At 39.3% G+C, this 22,346-nt stretch overlaps 1 protein-coding gene across 2 annotated transcripts in view; it reads right to left on the reverse strand.

Moving 5' to 3' along the window:
* HERC2 (HECT and RLD domain containing E3 ubiquitin protein ligase 2) overlaps positions 1 to 22,346 on the reverse strand; it is a 249,136-nt gene that overhangs the window by 170,317 nt on the left and 56,473 nt on the right. For both annotated transcript variants that reach the window (XM_081583082.1, XM_081583083.1), the window contains 7 exons: positions 21,596 to 21,784; positions 20,843 to 20,994; positions 18,691 to 18,848; positions 18,487 to 18,600; positions 16,640 to 16,891; positions 12,020 to 12,213; positions 622 to 822 (listed from right to left, as the gene is read on the reverse strand). In XM_081583082.1, the coding sequence (XP_081439208.1) occupies positions 622 to 822; positions 12,020 to 12,213; positions 16,640 to 16,891; positions 18,487 to 18,600; positions 18,691 to 18,848; positions 20,843 to 20,994; positions 21,596 to 21,784 (1,260 nt within the window). The remainder of the gene's footprint in view (positions 1 to 621; positions 823 to 12,019; positions 12,214 to 16,639; positions 16,892 to 18,486; positions 18,601 to 18,690; positions 18,849 to 20,842; positions 20,995 to 21,595; positions 21,785 to 22,346) is intronic.

A 22,346-nucleotide genomic window follows, 5' to 3' on the forward strand; every position in this document is an offset into this window, starting at 1 on the left:
CCTCCCTCTTAAACCTCCCTCCTATCTCCCGCCCCATCCCACCCTCTAGATTGATACAGAGCCCCTGCTTGAGTTTCCTGAGCCATACAGCAAATTCCCCTTGGCTCTCTATTTTCCATATGGTAATGTAAGTGTAGCTTTTCTTACACTGACATTTATCCCTAAGCTCTCCTGTGAGGAAGTGGAGGTACTACTGGAGGAAACAGAACTTCTGAATGAAGCTCTCCTCTCAGGCCAGAGGAGAGACTGGCAACCACACCCAGCTGATCATCTACTGTCACACCCAGTTACTTCTTTACACACAGTAACCATAAATTCAAGACTAAGTCCCTGATGAATGCCAACAAGCTGAATTCAGCAGTAATAACACAATCAATATATATATTCTTACCTGTATACAGAGACTGACTTACAGGATAAACACAAAATAATCAGACTGATTTTTTTAAGCCTCATAAACATTACACTCCATCACAGTCTTACTTTAAGACACTTTAAAATTGTCAATAGTAGTTCATTTAACAGGCTAAACCCCATGTCTTTTAATATGCATAAACATCATTACAAATACCTAAGACACTTATATTATAATGGGGAAAAGGAAAGAAAAATCATTAATACCTGAAGTCGTAGAAGATTGAGTGTTGCCACAGTCATACACTCTTTCTCTTGAGGTGGGGGCCAGTCAGCAGTGCCATCCATCCCCTCACTCACTTGCCGAAGTAGGAGATCTAACTGCTCAAAAGTCATTGAGCAGATGTCCACCACAAAAGGGACACGGAGGCCAATGGACCACTCAGAACAGGAAGACCATGCAAAACTCTATGGAAGAAACACAAGAACCTAAAATGAATCTACACATTCAGTTATCAGCCTGTTCCACAAGAGATTCACCATTAGGAATTACAAAGATGCCCTAAATTACTACTTTTTCATCCCTCTAATTGTCCCAAATGTGCAAACATTTTCAGTTATCTAATTCACATACTAACAGCTTCCAATTTCCTCTCATTTCAGTACTCCATCTTGTTTTCAAAACTCTGTTTGCTACCAAAATTAAGCAACTGAGCAAAACTGAATACTAAAAGCTATTCAAATAACCCCCAAAAAGTCAGGAAACAATAAAGGAACAAAAAGAAGAAAGCAAACAAAAAAATTAATAAATGATAGACAAGGGTCTGAACATAAAAACAGAAAGAGAGAGATGATCAGGATACAGCAAAACCAAAACCTAACTATACAGTATCTACAAGAAATTTACCTTAAATATAAAGATAAAAGGTGGCTTAGTAAAGGGATGGGAAGTGGCTTTAGGAACCTGGAATCTTAGGTTCATGCATCAAGGTAAATTGGAAGTGGTCAAGCAGGAAATGGCAAGAGTGAACACGGGCATTTTAGGAATCAGAAAACCAAAATGGATGGGAATGGGTGAATTCAATTCAGAAGACCATTAATATCTACTACTGTGGAAAGAATCCCTTAGAAGAAATGGAGTAGCCCTCACAGTCAACAAAAAGAGTCTGAAATGCAGTACGTGGGTGCAATCTCAAAAGCAACAAAATGATGTCAGTTTGTTTCCAAGGCAAACCTATTCAACATCACAGTCATTTGAATCTATGTCCCAACCACTAATGCCGAAGAAGCTGAACAGTTCCATAAAGTTCCACAAGATCTTCTAGAACACCAAAAAAAAAAAAAAAAAGATGTCCTTTCCATCATAGGAAATTAGAATGCAAAAGCTGGAAGTCAATAGATACCTGGAACGATAGGCAAGTTTGGCCTTGGAGAATAAAATGAAGCAAGGCAAAGACTAACAGACTTCTGTCAAGAGAACACACTAATCAAAGCAAACACCCTCTTCCAACAACACAAGAGATGACTTCACACATGGACATCACCAGACAGTCATTATTGAAACAAAACTGATCATTTCCTTTGTGCCTCACAATGGAAAAGCTCTGTACAGTCAGAAAAAACCAGACCTGGACCTGACTGATTCAGATCATGAGCTCCTGATTGCAAAATTCAGGCTTAAATTGAAGAATGTAGGGAAAACGCCATTCAGGTATGACCTAAATCAAATCCTTTATGACTGTACAGTAGATGTGACAAATAGCTTCAAGAGATTACATCTGGTAGGAAGAGTGCCTGAAGAACTATGGACAGAGGTTCATAATGTGGTATGGGAGGCACTGATCAAAATCATTCCAAAAGAAATGCAAGGAGATAAAGTGCATGTGTGAGGAGTCTTTACAAATAGCTGAGGAAAGAGAAGCAAAAGTCAAAGGAGAAAGGGAAAGATATATCCAACTGAATGCAGAGTTCTAGACAACAGTAAGGACAGATACAAAAGCATTCTTACATAAACAATGCAAAGAAATATAGGAAAACAACAGAATAGGATAGGAAAGATTAGAGATCTCTTCAAGACATTTGGAGATAATCAAGGGAACATTAAATGCAAAGATGGGCACAATAAAAGACAGACACCATAAGGATTAAATAGAAGCAGAAGAGTTTAAGAAGAGGTGAGAAGAATATGCAGAAGTATACAAGACAGGTCTTAATGAACTGGATAACCACGATTATGGTTGCTCACCTAGAGGAGAACATCCTGAAGCTGAAGTCAAGTGGGCCTGAGGAAGCATTACTACCAACAAAGCTAGTGGAGGTGATGGTATTCTAGCTGAGCTATTTAAAATCCTAAATGATAATGCTGTTAAAGTGCTGCACTCAATATGCCGGCAAGTTTGGAAAACTCAGCAATGGCCACAGAACTGGAAAAGGTCAGTTTTCATTCCAATCCCAAAGAAAGGCAATGCCAAAGAATGTTCAAATTACCATGCAATTGTGCTTATTTCACATTCCAGCAAGATAATGATCAAAATTCTTCAAGCAAGGCTTCAAGAGGACATGAACCGAAAACTTCCTGATGTAGTGACTGGGTTTAGAAAAGGAAGAGAGACCAGAGATCAAACTGACAACATCTGTTGGATTATAGAAAAAGCAAGGGAATTCCAGAAAACATCTACTTCTGCTTCACTGACTACACCAAACCCTTTGACTGTGTGGGTCACAACATTCACAACAAACTAGAAAATTCTTAAAGAGATGGGAATATACGTGTTTCCTGAGAAGCCCTTATGCAGGTCAAGAAGCAACAGTTAGAACTGGACATGGAACAATGGGGTGGTTCCAAATTTGGAAAGGAGTATGTCAAGCCTGTATACTGTCACCCTGCCTATTTAACTTATATGCAGAGTACATCATGCAAAATGTGGGCTGAATGAATCACAAGCTAGATTCAAGATTGCCGGGAGAAATATCAAGAACTTCAGATATGCAGGTGATACCACTCTAACAGCAGAAAGAGAACAGGAATTAAAGAACCTCTTGAAAAAGGTGAAAGAGGAGAGTGAAAAAGATGGCTTAAAACTCAATATTCAAAAAACTAAGATCATGGCATCCAGTCCCATTACTTCACGGCAAATAGATGGGGAAAAAAAAAAAGAAACAGTGACAGATTTTATTTTCTTGGGCTCCAAAATCACTGGGGGCAGTAACTGTAGCCATGAAATTCAAAGATGCTTGCTCCTTGGAAGAAAAGCTACAAGAAACCTAGGCAGCATATTAAAAAGCAAAGACGTCACTTTGCTTCAAAGGACCATATAGTCAAAGCTATGGTTTTGTATGGATGCGAGACTCGGACCATAAAGAAAGCTGAGTGCTGAAGAATTTGATGCTTTTGAACTGTGGTGCTGTAGAAGACTCTTGAGAATCCTTGAACTGCAAAGAGATCAAACCAGTCAACCCTAAAGGACATCAGTCCTTAACATTCATTGGAAGAACCGATGCTGAAGGTGAAGCTCTAATACTCTGGCCACCTGATGCGAAGAGCCAAGTCATTGGAAAAGACCCTGATGATGGGAAAGATTGAGGGCAGAAGAAATGGTGACAGAGGATGAGATGGTTGGATGGCATCACCGACTCAACGAACATGAGTTTGAGCAAACTCTGGGAGACACTGAAGGATAGGGAAGCCTGGCGTGCTGCAGTCCATGAGGGCACAAAGAGATGGACAGGACTTAGCAACTGAACAATAAAACAACAATCCTCTTTGATCCACCTCCTACAGTAATGAAAGTTAAAAAATGGGAATTAATTAAACTTAAAAGCTTTTATCAGCAATTATTCAGTCACTATGGCATGTCCAACTCTTTGGCGATTCCACAGACTGTAGCCCACCATGCTCCTCTGGCCATAGGATTTCCCAGGCAAGAATACTGCAATGGGTTGCCATTTCCTTCTGCAGGGGATCTTCCTGAGCCAGGGATGAATCCACATCTCCTGCTTTGGCAAGCAGATTCTTTACCACTGAGCCACCAGGGAAGCCCCATGCATAGCAAGGAAACTCTGAACAAGGTGAAGACAACCCCCAGAATGGCAGAAAAAAGTTATTGCAAATGTAACAACTGACAAAGGATTAATTTCCAAAATATACAATTCATGTAGCTCAACAGCAGAAAAACAAAAACCCCAATCAAAAAACGGGCAGAAGACCTAAACATTTCTCCAAAGAACATGTACAGATGGCTAAAAAACACATGAAAAGATGCTCAACATCACTCATTATTAGAGAAATGCAAATCAAAACTACAATGAGGTATCACCTCACACCAGCCAGAATGGCCATCAGCAAAAAAATCTACAGACAATAAATGAGTGTGGAAAAAAAGAAACCATCTTGCACTGCTGGTGGGCATATAAACAGATACAGCCACTATCTATAGTGGTGAACAGTATGGTGATTCCTTTAAAAACTAGGAATAAAACTACCATATAGTCCAGTAATTCCCCCTACTGGGCATATACCTAAGACACCATAACTGAAAAAGGCACGTGTACCCCAGTGTTCATTGCAGCACTGTTTATAATAGCCAGGACGTGGAAGCAACCTAGATGTCCGTCAACAGAGGAATGGATTAGGAAGTTGTGGTACATGTATACAATGAAGTATTACTCGGCCATAAAAAGGAACAAATCTGAGTCAGTTCTAGTGAGGTGGATGAACCTAGAGCCTGTTGTACAGAACGAAGTAAGTCAGAAAGAGAAAAGCAAATACTGTATGTTAATGCATATATATGTGAAATTTGGAAAACTGATACTGATAAACCTATTTTAACGCAGGAACAGAGATGTAGACATAGAGAACAGACTTGTGGACACAGCAGGGGAAGTAGAGGTGGGACAGACTGAGAGAGTAGCAGTGAAACATATACATTATGTATATAGACATAAATATGTAAAATAGACAGCTAATGAGAAGTTGCTCTATGACACAGGGAGCTCAACACAGTGTTCTGTGATACCCTGGCGGCAGGGGGGTGGGTGGGTGGGGGTGTCAAGAGGGACAGGACATGTATATACTTATGGTTGATTCATGTTGTACAACAGAAGCCAATACAATATTGTAAAGCAATTATCCCTGTAGCTCAGATGGTAAAAAATCTGCCTGCAATGCAGGAGACTCATCAGGTTCAATTCCTGGATTGGGAAGACCCTCTGGGGAAGGGAATGGCAACCCATTCCAGTATTCTTGCCTGGAAAATTCCATGGACAGAGGAGCCTGGAAAGCTACAGTCTGTGGGTTTGCAAAGAGTCAGACACAAATGAGCAACTATCACTCCACTCCAGATTATCCTCAAATTGAAAACAAATTTTTAAAAAAGATAAAAATTTAACAAAACAGGATTTATATGCTGAAAACCCTGATAAATGAAATCAAAGAAAATGAAAATAAACGTTTCAACATAATATTTTAATAGATCAGAAAACTCAATGTAGCAAAAATGTCAATTCTTCACAAACTGATAATAGGTTGAACACAATCTCTACCAAAATCTAAGCAAAGTATTTTTGCAAACACAGACAAGATTATTCTAAATTTTAATGGATAGGCAGAGGAACTAAAATATAGACTTCTCAAATTTTTTTCAAATATAAGGCTGGAAGAGTTATAATACACAATTACTAATGAAAATTAAAATGGAATACCTACATTAAAAAAGAAACTTCAGAGCAAGGAAAAACAAGGATCAAGTGCGGACACCGAAAAACAACTGAAGGGTCAATTCACCAAGACAAGCAAACATTCAAAATGTGTACGTATCAAACAAAAATTTCAAAATACATAAAACAAAAATTGATAGATTTATCCTAAAATGCCTATGAAATCTCAAGGTACCCCAAATAACCAAAGGAATCTTGAAAAGGAATAACCAAGTTGCTGCTACGGCTGCTGCTAAGTCGCTTCAGTCGTGTCCGACTCTGTGCGACCCCATAGACGGCAGCCCACCAGGCTCCACCGTCCCTTGGATTCTCCAGGCAAGAATACTGGAGTGGGTTGCCATTTCCTTCTCCAGTGCATGAAAGGGAAAAGTGAAAGTGAAGTCGCTCGGTCATGTCCGACTCCTAGCGACCCCATGGACCGTAGCCTACCAGGCTCCTCTGTCCATGGGATTCTCCAGGCAAGAGTACTAGAGTGGGGTGCCATTGCCTTCTCTGAACCAAGTTGGGAAAAGACTAATTCCTAATTCAAAACTTACCAAAAAACTACATTAATCAAAACAACATGGTCGGGCACAAAGTCACATTCAAATACCAAAGATTCAAAGACAGTAAACATTACCTATATGGTCAAATGATTTTCGACAAGTGACAAGATCATTCAATGGGGAAAGAACAAAGGTTTTTCTATAAACAGTGCTGGGAAAACCGTAGAAGAATCAATTTGATCCTTATCTTACATCATATATGAAACAATGCATCAAAGACCATAAGACATAAGACTTAAAACTATGAAAACTATTAGAAGACTGGAAAATCTACATGATTATGTATTTCTTGGATATATATATGACACCAAAAGCACTGAAAACAGAAGAAAAATTAAAACTTTTGTGCATCAAAGAATACTATCAACAGAATAAAAAGAAAACCACAGAATGGCGGAAAAACAGTTGTAAATCATATTCCTGATAAGGGATTAATAACCACAATATACCAAGAACTGCTACAACTTAAAAAAGAAATCTAATCCAAAAATGGGCAAAGAACTTGAATATGTTTCTCCAAAAAAGATATACAAATGGTCAATAAGCACTGACCATTCCAAGGCAAACTATTCAATATCACGGTAATCCAAGTCTATGCCCCGACCAGTAACGCCGAAGAAGCTGAAGTTGAACGATTCTATGAAGACCTACAAGACTTTCTAGAACTAACACCCAAAAAAGATGTCCTTTTCATTATAGGGGATGGGAATGCAAAAGTAGGAAGTCAAGAAACACCTGGCGTAACAGGCAAGTTTGGCCTTGGAGTACAGAATGAAGCAGGGCAAAGGCTAATAGAGTTTTGCCACGAGAACGCACTGGCAATAGCAAACACCCTATTCCAACAACACGAGAGAAGACTCTACACATGGACATCACAAGATGGTCAACATCGAAATCAGATTGATTATATTCTTTGCAGCCAAAGATGGAGAAGCTCTATACAGTCAGCAAAAACAAGACCGGGAGCAGACTGTGGCTTGGATCATGAACTGCTTATTGCCAAATTCAGACTTAAATTGAAGAAAGTAGGGAAAACCACGAGACCATTCAGGTATGACCTAGATCAAATCCCTTATGAGTATACAGTGGAAGTGACAAATAGATTTAAGGGACTAGACCTGATAGACAGAGTGCCTGATGAACTATGGTCAGAGGTTCGTGACATTGTACAGGAGACAGGGATCAAGACCATCCCCATGGAAAAGAAATGCAAAAAAGCAAAATGGCTGTCTGAGGAGGCCTTACAGATAGCTGGGAAGAGAAGAAAAGCAAAAAGCAAAGGAGAAAAGGAAAGATATTCCTATCTGAATGCAGAGTTCCAAAGAATAGCAAGGAGAGATAAGAAAGCCTTCCTCAGCGATCAGTGCAAAGAAATAGAGGAAAACAACAGAATGGGAAAGACTAAAGATCTCTTCAAGAAAATTAGAGATACCAAAGGAACATTTCATGCAAAGATAGGCTCAATAAAGGACAGAAATGGTATGGACCTAACAGAAGCAGAAGATATCAAGAAGAGGTGGCAAAAATACACAGAAGAACTGTACAAAAAAGATCTTCACGACCCAGATAATCACGATGGTGTGATCACTCACCTAGAGCCAGACATCCTGGAATGTGAAGTCAAGTGGGCCTTAGAAAGCATCACTACGAACAAAGCTAGTGGAGGTGATGGAATTCCAGTTGAGCTATTTCAAATCCTCAAAGGTGATGCTGTGAAAGTGCTGCACTCGATATGCCAGCAAATATGGAAAACTCAGCAGTGGCCACAGGACTGGAAGAGGTCAGTCTTCGTTCCAATCCCAAAGAAAGGCAATGCCAAAGAATGCTCAAACTAACGCACAATTGCACTCATCTCACATGCTAGTAAAGTAATGCTCAAAATTCTCCAAGCCAGGCTTCAGCAATACGTGAACCGTGAACTTCCAGATGTTCAAGCTGGTTTTAGAAAAGGCAGAGGAACCAGAGATCAAATTGCCAATATCCGCTGGATCATCGAAAAAGCAAGAGAGTTCCAGAAAAACATCTATTTCTGCTTTATTGACTATGCCAAAGCCTTTGACTGTGTGGATCACAATAAACTGTGGAAAATTCTGAAAGAGATGGGAATACCAGACCATCTGACCTGTCTCTTGGGAAACCTGTATGCAGGTCAGGAAGCAACAGTTAGAACTGGACATGGAACAACAGACTGGTTCCAAATAGGAAAAGGAGTACATCAAGGCTGTATATTGTCACCCTGCTTATTTAACTTATATGCAGAGTACATCATGAGAAACGCTGGGCTGGAAGAAACACAAGCCGGAATCAAGATTGCTGGGAGAAATATCAATAACCTCAGATATGAGGATGACACCACCCTTATGGCAGAAAGTGAAGAAGAACTAAAGAGCCTCTTGATGAAGGTGAAAGAGGAGAGTGAAAAAGTTGGCTTAAAGCTCAACGTTCAGAAAACTAAGATCATGGCATCTGGTCCCATCACTTCACGGGAAATAGATGGGGAAACAGTGGAAACAGTGTCAGACTTTATTTTTTTGGGCTCCAGAATCACTGCTGATGGTGATTGCAGCCATGAAATTAAAAGACGCTTACTCCTTGGAAGGAAGGTTATGGCCAACCTAGATAGCATATTTAAAAGCAGAGACATTACTTTGCCAACAAAAGTACATCTAGTCAAGGCTATGGTTTTTCCAGTGGTCATGTATGGATGTGAGAGTTGGACGGTGAAGAAAGCTGAGCGCCGAAGAATTGATGCTTTTGAACTGTGGTGTTGGAGAAGACTCTTGAGAGTCCCTTGGACTGCAAGGAGATCCAATCAATCCATCCTAAAGGAGATCAATCCTGGGTGTTCATTGGAAGGTCTGATGTTGATGCTGAAACTCCAATACTTTGGCCACCTCATGCGAAGGGTTGACTCATTGGAAAAGACCCTAATGCTGGGTAGGATCGGGGGCAGAAGGAGAAGGGGACGACAGAGGATGAGATGGTTGGATGGCATAACCGACTCGATGGACATGGGTTTGGGTGGACTCCAGGAATTGGTGATGGACAGAGAGGCCTGGAGTGCTGCAATTCATGGGGTCGCAAAGAGTCGGACACGACTGAGCGCTGAACTGAACTGATTCCATTAGGGAAGTGCAAATCAAAACCACAATGTGATACCACTTCATACTCACAGGAATGGCCTTCAAACAAAAAAAGAAAGAAAGAAAATAACCAGTTGACAAGAATGTGGAAAACATGAAACCCTTGTGCATATCTAGGGGGAGTGTAAAAATCATGCAGCTGTTTGGGAAAAACAGTAAGGTAGTTTTTCAAAAATTTAAACATAGTTACCATAATGATCCAGCAATTCCAGTTCTAGATATATACTGAATAAAACTGAAAAGGAGGGACTCACACAGAAATTTCTACACTAATACCTGCTTTTTTTTTTTTTTGGTCACCACAGGCAGGATCTTAGTTCCTTGTTCGGGGATCAAATCCACACCCACTTCAGTGGAAGGCCCTATAGCTACATTATTCACAATAGCCAGAGACAAACAACCCATGTGTTCACTGAAGGAGGAATAGATAAACAAAATGTGGGAGATACACACACATGAATATTATCAAGCCTTTAGAAAATAAAATTCTGATACATGCTACAACATACATCAATGCTGAACACTTCATAATCAAATATGAAATAACCCAGACATAAACGATCAAATATTACGTGATTCTACATATATGAGATACCTCAAACAGGCAAATTCAGAGACAGAAAGTAAATTTCAGGTCACCAGAGGAGGAGAAATGGAGAGTTATTGTTTAATGGGTACAGAGTTTCTGTATGAGATGATGAAAAAGTTTTGAAGATGAATAGTAGTGATGGTAACACAACCTTGTAGATATACTTAATGCCACTGTATGTTTTATCATAAATTTTTAATGATCAAAAGCATTAATATAAAAAAAAACTGATAGAACCAAAAAGAGAAATGAATAAATCCACAATTATTCTTAGAGATACCAAGAATAATCTGTCCTTGTTGACAGAACAAGCAAACAGAAAATCAGCAAGGATCTAGAAAAACTGAGTAATACTATCAATGAACTAGATCTAACTAACATTTATAGAACACTTCACCAACAATGGTAAAATATGTCAACAGCATAATAGACACTGTTTTTAAGCACATATGCAGACCATTCACAAAGAGAACACATTCTGAGATAAAAACAAATCAATAACTGAAATCATACAGAGTTTATTCTCTAACCTCAATGGTTAACTAAACCAGAAATCAGTAACAAAGATAAAAGAATGATCTCCAAAAATTTTGAAACTAAACAACACACTTAATCCATAGGGCAAAGAGCAATTCTCAAAAGAAATTAGAGCTGAACAAAAATGAAAATATATCAAGATTTGTGGATCCAATTGAAGCACTACTTAGAGGAAAAATTATAGTATCAAGTGCTTACATACTACAAAAGAACAAATGCCTAAAATCAACAACCTAAGCTTTCTCCTAAACAAACTAAGAAAACAGTAAAGTGACACCAAAGCAAACTGAAAGGGGCAAAGGGACCAGAGGAGAAAGCAGTGAAACTGAGAGCAAAAGCAGAAGGGGAGAGTGAATGAGACTAAAAGCCAGTTCTTTGAAAAGGTGAACAAAATGGATAAACCTATAATAAAACCAGCAAAGAGAAAAGGCACAAAGTACTCGCACCAGGAATGAACAAGGACGTCACTGCAGACCCAAAAACTTCAAAAGGTCAGTAAGAAAACGCTAATAAGGAAAATGTTACACATAGAAACTGGGTAACTTAGACAGAATGGAGCAATACCTGGAGTATCACAAACCAGGAACACTCACCGAAGAGGCAATAATCTGAACAATTCTATATTAAAAAATTGAATTTGTGGTTAAAAATCTTTGGAGAAAGAAATCTCTAGGGTCGTATAAATTCATAGGAAAACATTAAAAAAGAAATGACACTAATTCTACTCAACCCATTCCAGAAAACAGAACAGGACAGAACACTTGCCAATACTATGTATGAGGCCAGTTTTACCCTGATAAAAAGGCAAGAAAGTGTTTTTTAAGAAGTCACAAACTAGTATCTCTGAAGAGCACTGACAGGAAAACTCTGAACAGTGTATTAGCAAATCAAATCCAAAAATACAAAAGAATAAGACCAAGTGGAGATTATCTCAAAAACACAAAGTTCACCCAACATTAGAAAATCAATGCATTCCACTATATAAACAGACTAAAGAAGGAAAACATGATCATATCATTTGAGAAGAAAAAGCATTTGACAAAGGACTACACATACAAGTCAAGTATATTTCTACTACTAGCAACAAATGACAGGAAATTAAAATTCTATAAAATACCAAGCTATCTACTTTGTACCTGGGCAGGTCCACAGGCAATCCCAACTATATGTTTGGTATCCAGTCCAGGCAACGCAGAGGGTTCTGGCTTGGTCACACGCAAGGTGTCAAAGTGCTGACACTGGTCATTGCTCCCCCAGCTGTGGACCTCACTGTCCTCAGTCAGGGCCAGGCAGTGGGTGGATCCTGCAGCCACATCAATCACCTTCTTCCCTGGGGGGAAAGGAGGATGCAGATACAGCTTTATGCCTATGACTTGTGTTGCAATAAAGATATTTACTCTAGGCCACTCAGGTCAGAAGGCATTTAATGTCATTGCTTTAATATTATTCACAATTCATCTGCTTTACGTACATTATTAAAACCTCTGCTGTGTTTTACTAGCTACAATCTATTAAGACCTGCAGCCTACAAATAAAATAATACTGTAAAATGACAAGGATCTGTTCATTTTCCTCATCCTTGTTCAGAAAAAGACAACTGTACTTTGAATTAACTAGAGATCATATTTTCTTATCCCAATGTATAACCATGCAAGGGAGGAGGGAGGGGGGTTCTGGAAGGGGAACACATGTACACCCATGATGGATTCATGTCAATGAATGGCAAAATCAATACAATATTGTAAAGTTAAAAAACAGATAAATAAACTAATTTAAAAATAAATATGTTTTTGGAACAGTTACAGGTTCATAGTGAAACTGAGGAGAAGGCACATATCTGCGATATACTCCTGATCGCAATGGACACTAAGCCTCTCCCCATTATTAATTATTCATTTTTTTACACACAGACATCCAGTTCTTCTGACATCATTTGTTGAAATGACAATCCGTGCTCCACTGTATTGCCTTTACTCCTCTGCCAAGGATCAGTTAACTACATTTATGTAGATCTATTTCCAAGCTCTCTCTTCTTTTCTCCTTTTCTCGTGATCATACTTCATCTTTAGTCACTTAGTCATGTCCGACTCTTTGCAATCCTTTGGGCTGTAACCTGCCAGGTTCCTCTGTCATGGGATTTTTCAGGCAAGAATGCTGGAGTGGGTCATCATTTCCTCCTCCAGGGGATCCTTCCAACCCAGGGATCGAACATGTGTCTCCTGGGTCTTCTACACTGCAGGTAGACTCTTTACCCACTGAGCCATCGGGAAAGCCCATAAAGATCATATTTTAGCCAATACCAAATTGTTCTGATCACTGCAGCTTTACAGTTAAGTCTTGAAGTTGAACAGTATCAGTCTTACAACTTGCTCTTCTCCTTTAATACTGTGTTGGCTATTTTGCCTCTCGATATAAACTTTAGACTCTGTTGATATTTGGAAAATAACTTTCTGGGATTTTGATTGAAATTGCATTAAATCTATAAATCAAGTTGGAAAGAACTGACATCTTAACAATATTCAGTGTTCCTATCAATGAACTTAGAATATCTTTCCATTTATAAAGTTCTTCTTTGATTTCATTCATCAGTTTTATAGTTTTCCTCATACAGATCTCATATATTTAGATTTATACTTATGTATTTCATTCTTAGGTTGCTAATGCAAATGGTATTGTATATTTTAATTTCAAATTCTACTTGCTAGTTACCAGTATGTAAGAAGAAATTAACTTTGGTTTATTAACCTTGTATGTCACAACCTTGTTAGTTCCAGGAGGGTTTTTTGGTCAATTCTTTCAAATTTTCAACATAAACAATCAAGTCATCTGTGAACAAAGTTTTATTTATTCCTTCTCAATCTGTATAGCTTTTATTTCCTTTTCTTGTTTTATTGCATTAGCTAAACTTCCAGTAATAATTTGGACAGAAAATGATGAAATGGAACATCCTTTCTCCATAACAATGCCCAACCAGATGTTGCACAACCAATGCATCACAAGTTGTACAGATTGGACTATGAAGTTTTGCCTCATCTGTCATATTCATCTGACCTCTCGCCAACCAACTACCACTTCTTCAAGCATTCCAACAACTTTTCGCAGGGAAAACACTTCCCCAACCAGCAGGAGGCAGAAAATGCCTTCCAAGAGTTCATTGAATCCCAAAGCACAGATTTTTAAGCTATAGGAATAAATAAACTTATTTCTCATTACTGAAAATGTGTTGATTACAATGGTTCCTATTTTAATAAAAATGTGTTTGAGCCTAGTTATAATGATTTAAAATTCATGGTCAGAAACCACGATTACATTTGTGTGAACCTAATAGTCTTTATCAAGTTGAGGAAGTTTCCTCTATTCCTATTATATTTTTTTTTCTTTATATGTCACCCATCAATGGACACTACAGTTAGATACATGTCTTAGCTATTGTGAATAATGCTGCAATAAACATGGGGATGCAGATATTTTTTTTGAGTTAGTGTCTTTGATATCCAGAAGTAGAACTGCTGGTGGTTCTATTTTTATTTTTTGAGGAACCTCCATACTGTTTTCCCGAGTGGCTCCACCAGTTTACAGTCCCACCAACAGTGCACAAAGTTTCCCTTATCTCTACATCCTTGCCATCTCTTGTTATTTCTTGTCTTTTGATAACAGACATTCTAAGAGGTAAGAGGTGATATCTCAATGTTTTAAAATATATTTCATTGGTGATTAGTGATGTTGAACATCTTTTCATGTACCTGCTAGCCATAATATGTTTTCTTTGGAAAAATGACTATTCAGATCATTTTTTTTTTGCTCTTGAGCTATATGAGATTTGTATATTTTGAATATTAACTCTTTACCAAATATATGACTTACAAATATTTCCAGCCACTTCATAGTTTGCCGTTTCATTTCTTTGATGGTTTCCTTTGCTAGACAGAAAGACTATTGATTTTAGATCTTTCTTCTTAAATATTTGAAGCTATAAATTTCCATCTAAGCTTTCACTGTATCCCACAAATTTTTAAAAGTTGTATTTTCATTTAGTTTAAAATATTTTAAAATTTCTCTTGAGATGTCTTCATTGATCTATGTTTTATCTGGAAGTAAACTATTTTATCTCTATGTATTTGGGGATTTTCAAGCTAACTTTCTGTTATTGATTTCTGGTTAATTCCATTGTAGTCTGAGAGGAGACACTTATTTCTCTTCTTTTAAATTGTAAAGGTGTGTTTTATGGCCTGGTCTATCTTGGTGAAAGTCAAAGTACACTGTTTATTTAGAAAGTTTTCTAAAACAAAATCTATTTTTTATTTTTCTCCAAAGTTAAATGATATAAATATAAAATATATATTTTTATTTAATAGCGTTAGCAAAGTATTATAATTTTGCCTATTAGTATATTTAACATGACAAAAACATGTTATGTCATGTTAAGAGGTCATGCTTAACATGAGGTCATGCTTTCAGCCATATCAACATAAAAAAAATTCAGCTGAAAAAACTCTACTACAGTAAGAAAAACAATTCTATCCTAAGAGCCTCTCCTAAGAACAAATGACTATATCAACAATCACCTAAATACTCTCATAGTAAGCTATCCCTGTATGTAACTAATGGGGCTGAGGAACTTGATTTCATCTACTAAATGAAGGGAATATAAACACAAAGGCAAATAAAATTCAAATACAGCTCCACAGTAAACAACCAACTGTATTAACTCTAGAACTTACCTCAGACACTTAGAATATAATAAACACCATGTGAACACACAAAACTTCTAATCACCGAAGTATTAACATGCTTTAAAATAAAAATGATGGGGAAATGAACTGGCAAGTCCCACTTAAAATTCTCACTTCTAAACTCAAAGCAAAAACATAAAGATGAATCCAGGTAAGTAACCCAACAAACTGTATCCCTTGTGCCAAATGCAGCACAAGGCCTGTTTCTGTAAATCAAAGTGTACTGGAACACAGGTCCATTCTTTTTCCTATTGTCTATGACTGCTTTAAGACTACACTAGCAAGGCTGAGTAGTTAGGCGAGACGGCCTAAGGTCCTCAAACCTAAAATCATACAGAGAGCCTGGTCCAATAAAAAACAGCCTGCCCACCTCATGTAGTGTAGCAACAGAGCACTACAGGTCCTATTTGATACACTTATCACCAACCTCTCCCATACTTCAGAAGGTATTTGCAAAACACAACTACATGCCTTGGCCCGCATTCCTCCTGTCTACTGAGAATGCATACTGGACACCTTGAAACCAGAAAAAGAGGATTCATCCATCAAGGATCAGTTCAAACAAGACCACTCCAGGCTGACCCAATCCTATCTCCCTTTGTGCTACATACATATCCATAGTCTTAGCAAGATCTACAGTATAACTACAGATGACCTCACCAAACAGAAGCTAATCTCACTGAGGCCAATATAATGAGTAATGAAATGAGAACTTGCCACACACACACACACACACACACACACACACAAACCTCTCCAATAAAATAGAAAAAAAAAAGAACTCTCCAATATTGGTAAAATTTAAAGTTTCAAATTAAATCTGCTGAGAATAATTCTAGGTCACTTTTTAATACAGACAAACCACTTTACATTTATTATCTATACCTATTAAAATGTGGGTAAAAGCTTCTAATTTTATGGGTCATTCACGGAATGTCAGGTAAAGGAAAATACCTGCAAACTTTAAAAGATTAGTGAAGAAAACTCCTCAAACGGTTTTAAAAGTTTACATTTTGCACTCACCTTGCAATCCTTCCAAGAGTTTGGGATAACGAACATGTTCCTCTGTTCCATGACCAAGTCTCTGGTTGTCACCTTTTCCCCATGAATAAACTTGGCCATCTTTTGTCAAGGCAATAGAAAACTGACTTCCACATCGGACTTTGACAACATCCAAGTCTTGTAGCTTTTCAATCAGTTTTGGCGTTTTGCAGCCATCACTACCACCTCTGCCCAATTTCCCATAGTCACCATCTCCCCAGGACCACACTTGACCTAAAAAGTACAGATTATCTGAGTAAAAATAGCTGTACATCTAAATAAGCGTTTTAAATGTCTGAAAATAATCAATATAGCCAAAAACACACAAAAATCTAGATCACTAATGTATATAGTTGACATAAATAGTTTCTATTTCAGGTTGTTATAGAAGCAATTAAGAAATGGAGAGACTTCCCTAATAGTTAAGAATCTACCTTCCGATGCAGGGGACAGAGTTCAATACTGGTTGGGGAACTAAGATCCCACATACCTCAGGGGAACTAAGCCCAGGCACTGCAACTACTGAGCCCACACACCTCCACTAGGAAAAGGTCTCACGCCACAACAAAGGAGCCCCATGCTGCAACAAAGACCTGACTCAGCCAAAAACAATTAATTAAAAAACTTAAAAGAAAGTTAAGAAGTGGAAAGCTGACTTTTCATTTTGTTTTAACTGAATTAATAATTAAGTCCTATGTGTGCTAAGTCTCTGCAGTCGTGTCCAGCTCTTTGCTATCCTATGGACTGTATCCCTCCAGGATCCTCTGTCCATGGGATTATCCAGCAAGAATACTGAAGGTACTGAAGGGGGTTGCCATGCTCTCCTCCAGGGTATCTTCTGGACCCAGGGATTGAACCAGCATCTCCTGCATTGGCAGGTGGGTTCTTTACCACTACTGCCACCTGGGGAAGCAATAAACTCCTAACCCTTACTAGTTTGGCTTAATGAAACAGCTTCCACTAAGTACTAAACATGGAACAAAAGCTCTACTGCCTCCTAAAACACAGTAACTGGATCCATGGCATACTGCAAACCACTCTCAGGTCTGCCTGCACACCATTCTTGTTAGGCTGACCGCATGTCAAATATACAACAGATTTATTTCCAATAAAAATTTTAGTGCAATTTAATTAAATATTACATAAAGGGATAAAATAAAGTTACGCTCTGTGGGAGAGCAAGGCTGACAGGCTCCCAACTAATGCTGACAGACAGACCCCACAATTCAAAGGACAGACTGCCACAATACTGAAAGACAAATACCATTTAAAAAATCAATATTGGGAATTCACTGGCAGACCAGTGGTTAGGACTCTGCACTCTCACTACTGAGGGCCGAGGTTCAGTCCCTGGTCAGGGAACTAAAAACCCCACAAGCTGCCCAGTGCCGTCAAAAAAAAAGAAAACAATGAACATCAAACCTGGTAAGTATATCCACAAAAAGTGTCACATGAGTACAATCTCACTAATGAACACAAATATAAAACTGAAATTAAAAGCAAGAATCATACTGTGAATACACAAAGACTAATAATAAGCAGGATTTACCACAGAGAATCAAGGGTGGCTCAACATTAGGAAAAGTAATCATAATAACAGAAATAATACATCAATTACTACATTTATTTTCATTTCTTTGTTAAAAAATAAAATGCACAAATAGGAAGGATGGCCCTGGGCAATGGAAACTACAAGTCCCGTAACATCTCTACCTCTTCCAAAGACACTGAGGTGCATATGCACTTAAAGCCTCCAAAGCTCACTCCCTCTAGGGAAGTGGCCCTCCTCATTCTGAGAGCCCTCCCAAGGCAGCATGTGCTCCACATACCATTCTCAGTCACCGCCAGGGTCTGAGCATCACCACTTCCACAAGCCACATCAATGACCTTCAGTCCTTTGAGCCCAGCAACCAGCATCGGAATGGCCTCATCTTCACTGGAGCCTTCAAACAGATAGGACTACTGTTACTGCAAGTATCTTTAAAAGAAATAGCCTTATGCAGCAGGCCAAAGCTGGCTCAGAGCAGACATACCGTGGCCTAGTCGGCCATAATTCCCCCTGCCCCAGGTGTACAGCTCCCCTTCGGCTGTGATGGCTGCACTGTATGTGCTTCCACACGCAATGTGCACCACATGCTTCCCAGCCTGCTTTCCAGAGAAAGCAGAGATCACCTTAGGTTCCTCAAGAGGCCTGTTGAGACAAAAGAAACAAACATGAATGCACTTCTGAGCCTTTCCTACTAGTGACACTCCCAGGAATAAACTATCAGAGCATCGAGATAACTTTGCCTTTCAGGCATCTTATGAAATAATTAAGAAATATGGAATTCAAACACTTCCATGATTTTTTGTTAAGTGGGCACCTAATGCCAAGCGTCACATCCAGCATGCTGTTAAAGACACAGGTGATCAAGTCCATGGCAGCTTTGGTCACAGTGGTCTGAACGGTGGCCTATTCACAGACAGCACAAGTGCAGCAATAGGGAAGGGTGAAGCTCAGGAACTACCCTGAGTGACACAGCCAGAAACAAAATACTCCCAACTGGCAAAAACCAGTAGCCAGAGGTGGGGAGCAGGGGTTGGCTGCAGAAGAGTCCAAAGCAGCCGGGGGGAGGGGTGCTAACAGAAGCACTCTGTATCTCAGTTACAGCTGCTCCCAACCTCAAGCATTTGTGAAGCTCACCAAACTGTACATGGGAAGCTGGTGAATTTGTAAATCTCATGCACATTGCTGAAATTTATATATATTTGTTAAACAAACAGGGAAGAAATGATGGGCAAGGTTTACTAATCACATTGCAATCTATATTTCACAAATGAAAAGTAGGAAGCAGCAAGGATTAATTGGGTAGAAGAGACCACTAGCTGATTCACTTTCAAAATTAGCAAATGCCCGATGCTTATAATCTAAAATATGTCTGCTATGATCAGTAACACTCATTCTAGCCTGTCCAAAGACACAGCTCACTTATTTTGTGACACACTATTCTGCAAAATAAGCACACAGAGGGAGGGGCACACACGGGAAGAGGAACAAATGACTTACTCCAGTACCACCTCCCCATTCAGCTCAAATTTCAACCCCTCACCCCAAAGTTTCTCTGCAACTTCTGCATTTGCACCATTCTACTTTCTTTCCCTCAACTCCTCAGGCAATAGCCAAGTTACTCAACTAGCACTTAATCTCAACTAAGTGTTATTTAAGAACAAACTATTTTATGCATGGTAATTATATCCAACATTTAAACAGTAAAAAGACTAATGCCTCCAACCCAAACCTCAACCTTTTCAAATCCTGTGGGCCCCAAACCAATCCCTGCCTCCCTGTTAACCTGAGATTGACAATAATTCTAAGTTCTGTACTTGTAATTCCTTTTCTTCACTATCATTTTACTAGATTTGTCTGAAACTCCTACAACACTGTCAAGTTTAAGATATCAAGTCTGCTGAACGCTAACACCCAGAGTGCATGACTCTTTTTTCACAATTTGGGATCCTTCCTGGAGATGTCCACTTGCACCTAGTGAGAACGGGCCAGTCTCCTCTCAACTCTGCTGCTGCCCACTCCCTCCTCATGGCTCTGAAAACCTTGAAATGGGTTGGATCTTCAAACTCAACCTAAAACCAATGTTTTCTCCACCAACCTCCACTCACAACAGCAACATATGAAAGGGTTCCTGTGATTCCAAGGCAGCCGTCAGAACTCTTTATTTTCACGACTCCACATTTAGAACAACCATTCTGTTTTGTTTCTGGTCTCTTACAACAATCAAAATAACACATTAGAACTAACTCTTGATTTTTGTAGCTGTGAAAATGATAGTATGGCTCAAGGAAATGAGGACATTATCTGATAGAGATGTGCTGAGGTAATAAATGAAGGAAGAAGAGTGTGGAACTCAGTTTAGAAAACTCCACAGTGAGGGAGCAGTACGTGTATCAACAGGAGTAGCAAAAGCTGGGGGAGAAGAATACAAAGGCCCACTGATATTGCTGTCTATGAAGTGTGCAGGGCTTCCTCAGTGTCACAAGGGCCAATCCATCTTGGGGGGGCAGCCCTCTTCATCCCAGCCCTGAATGTCTGAGCAGCTGCAAAACCCTCACTACACTTTTCTTTTCCACCTTATTTTGGTTAGAGCAACACAAAAGAAGAGCGTATCAGTTATAGGAATAGGCTGCACATACACAGTGTCTCCATGGCCCAGACGTCCGCCGTCCCCACAGCCCCAGGAATACACCTCTCCAGTGGCTGCCAAGGCCAGGTAGTGGTGACCGTCTGAATGGGCAGCAATTTTTACAATGTTTCTGGAGGCAAGCCCCTGGACCAACTGTGGGGCCTAAAAAAGGTAAAAACAGGAAGAAAATCAGTAAGCAATCCAAGGACAAGAAAACTGCATGACTTGCCTCACTTGTGTATCTTACTTTAATAAACCCCACTCAGACTAAAAGAACACGAGCCTTTCTGGTGGTTGTCCAGCTGGCCTGCCCAGCACTACAGAACAGCACCAGGCAGGTGCCTCCATGTGCCCCGTGGCATGTCTAGACCACGCTTACACAGGGAAATGGGCAACTGTAGGTGAAGAGCACCCATCTGCCATCATCCCCACGAGGTTCTCATTTGTTACTTCCTGGTCCCAAAGTGAAATGACTTTACAGTTTAGTATATGTGCTGCCGAAGCGAGCACGACTTTACAGTTTATAAACAGGAATAATAGTTGACAGTAATTGGCACTGTAAGGAGTTCCTGAGCTTAAGAACTAAGAAATTCTGCCCCAAAATCTTGACAATAATGATTACAATCAAGACTTTTAAATACAATTAATAATATACAATGAGCAGATGCTTATAAATCTTCAGAAATCAACCGACATAAAGAAAGACAAGATATGTAGCACACATAGCAGAGAGCCCCATCCACCAACCCACCCCAGGACCTACAAGCGTGTCACTGTTGTAGGCTTGCGTGTATACACGGCCATTCCTTGACAAGATCAGGAAGCGCTTCTCTGCACAGGCGATCTGCGTGACCCCCAAGTTGGCAAGGCCTTCACACTGAATGGGACCGATCACATTGGCATAGTATTTCCATCCTATTAACCCCCATCCTATGACTTCTTGTAATGATCCCTGTCAAATAATGAAGTAAGTAAGTATTTTCTTCATATCAGCAGGAAAATTTCCTTCTTAGAAAAAAATTAAGAATAATTCATGAAAGGAGTAACAAACAGATATAATAAGATAAAAATAAAGCAAGTAAAGAAGGAAGCTGATTCAAAACATCAAAATAACTCAGAACACCCCATACAGCCTCAGTTAGCAGGTAAGATAAGTAAATGGACAGGTTACTTTTCCAGAGCATTTCACTTAACAGAGCACATTAAAAAGTAGCACAAGTAGATCTTAAATATATTTTAAAATGCTCAAAACATAGGTTACCACTCTGCCATAACAGGTAGGGACCCAAAGGCCTCAGCAAGCCTGGAGACAAGCATCCCTGCTGTTAGTGGGGTTAAAGGAGTCAAGCCGCATGACAGCAATTGGGGGATAATCAGCTCCCGTGTCCACCACACCGGGTACATCACAGCTGCACACGTGTGCACCTGCGTGTACACACAGAGAAGGATAAAGGTACAGGGGTAGCCATTGCAATACCACCTAAGCAGCAAACTTCTGGCAACACGAGTGTTCA

Source organism: Giraffa tippelskirchi, chromosome 3 (genome assembly GCF_054371585.1).
Source record: "Giraffa tippelskirchi isolate mGirTip1 chromosome 3, T2T-mGirTip1v1.2.pri, whole genome shotgun sequence".
Taxonomy (NCBI): domain Eukaryota; kingdom Metazoa; phylum Chordata; class Mammalia; order Artiodactyla; family Giraffidae; genus Giraffa; species Giraffa tippelskirchi.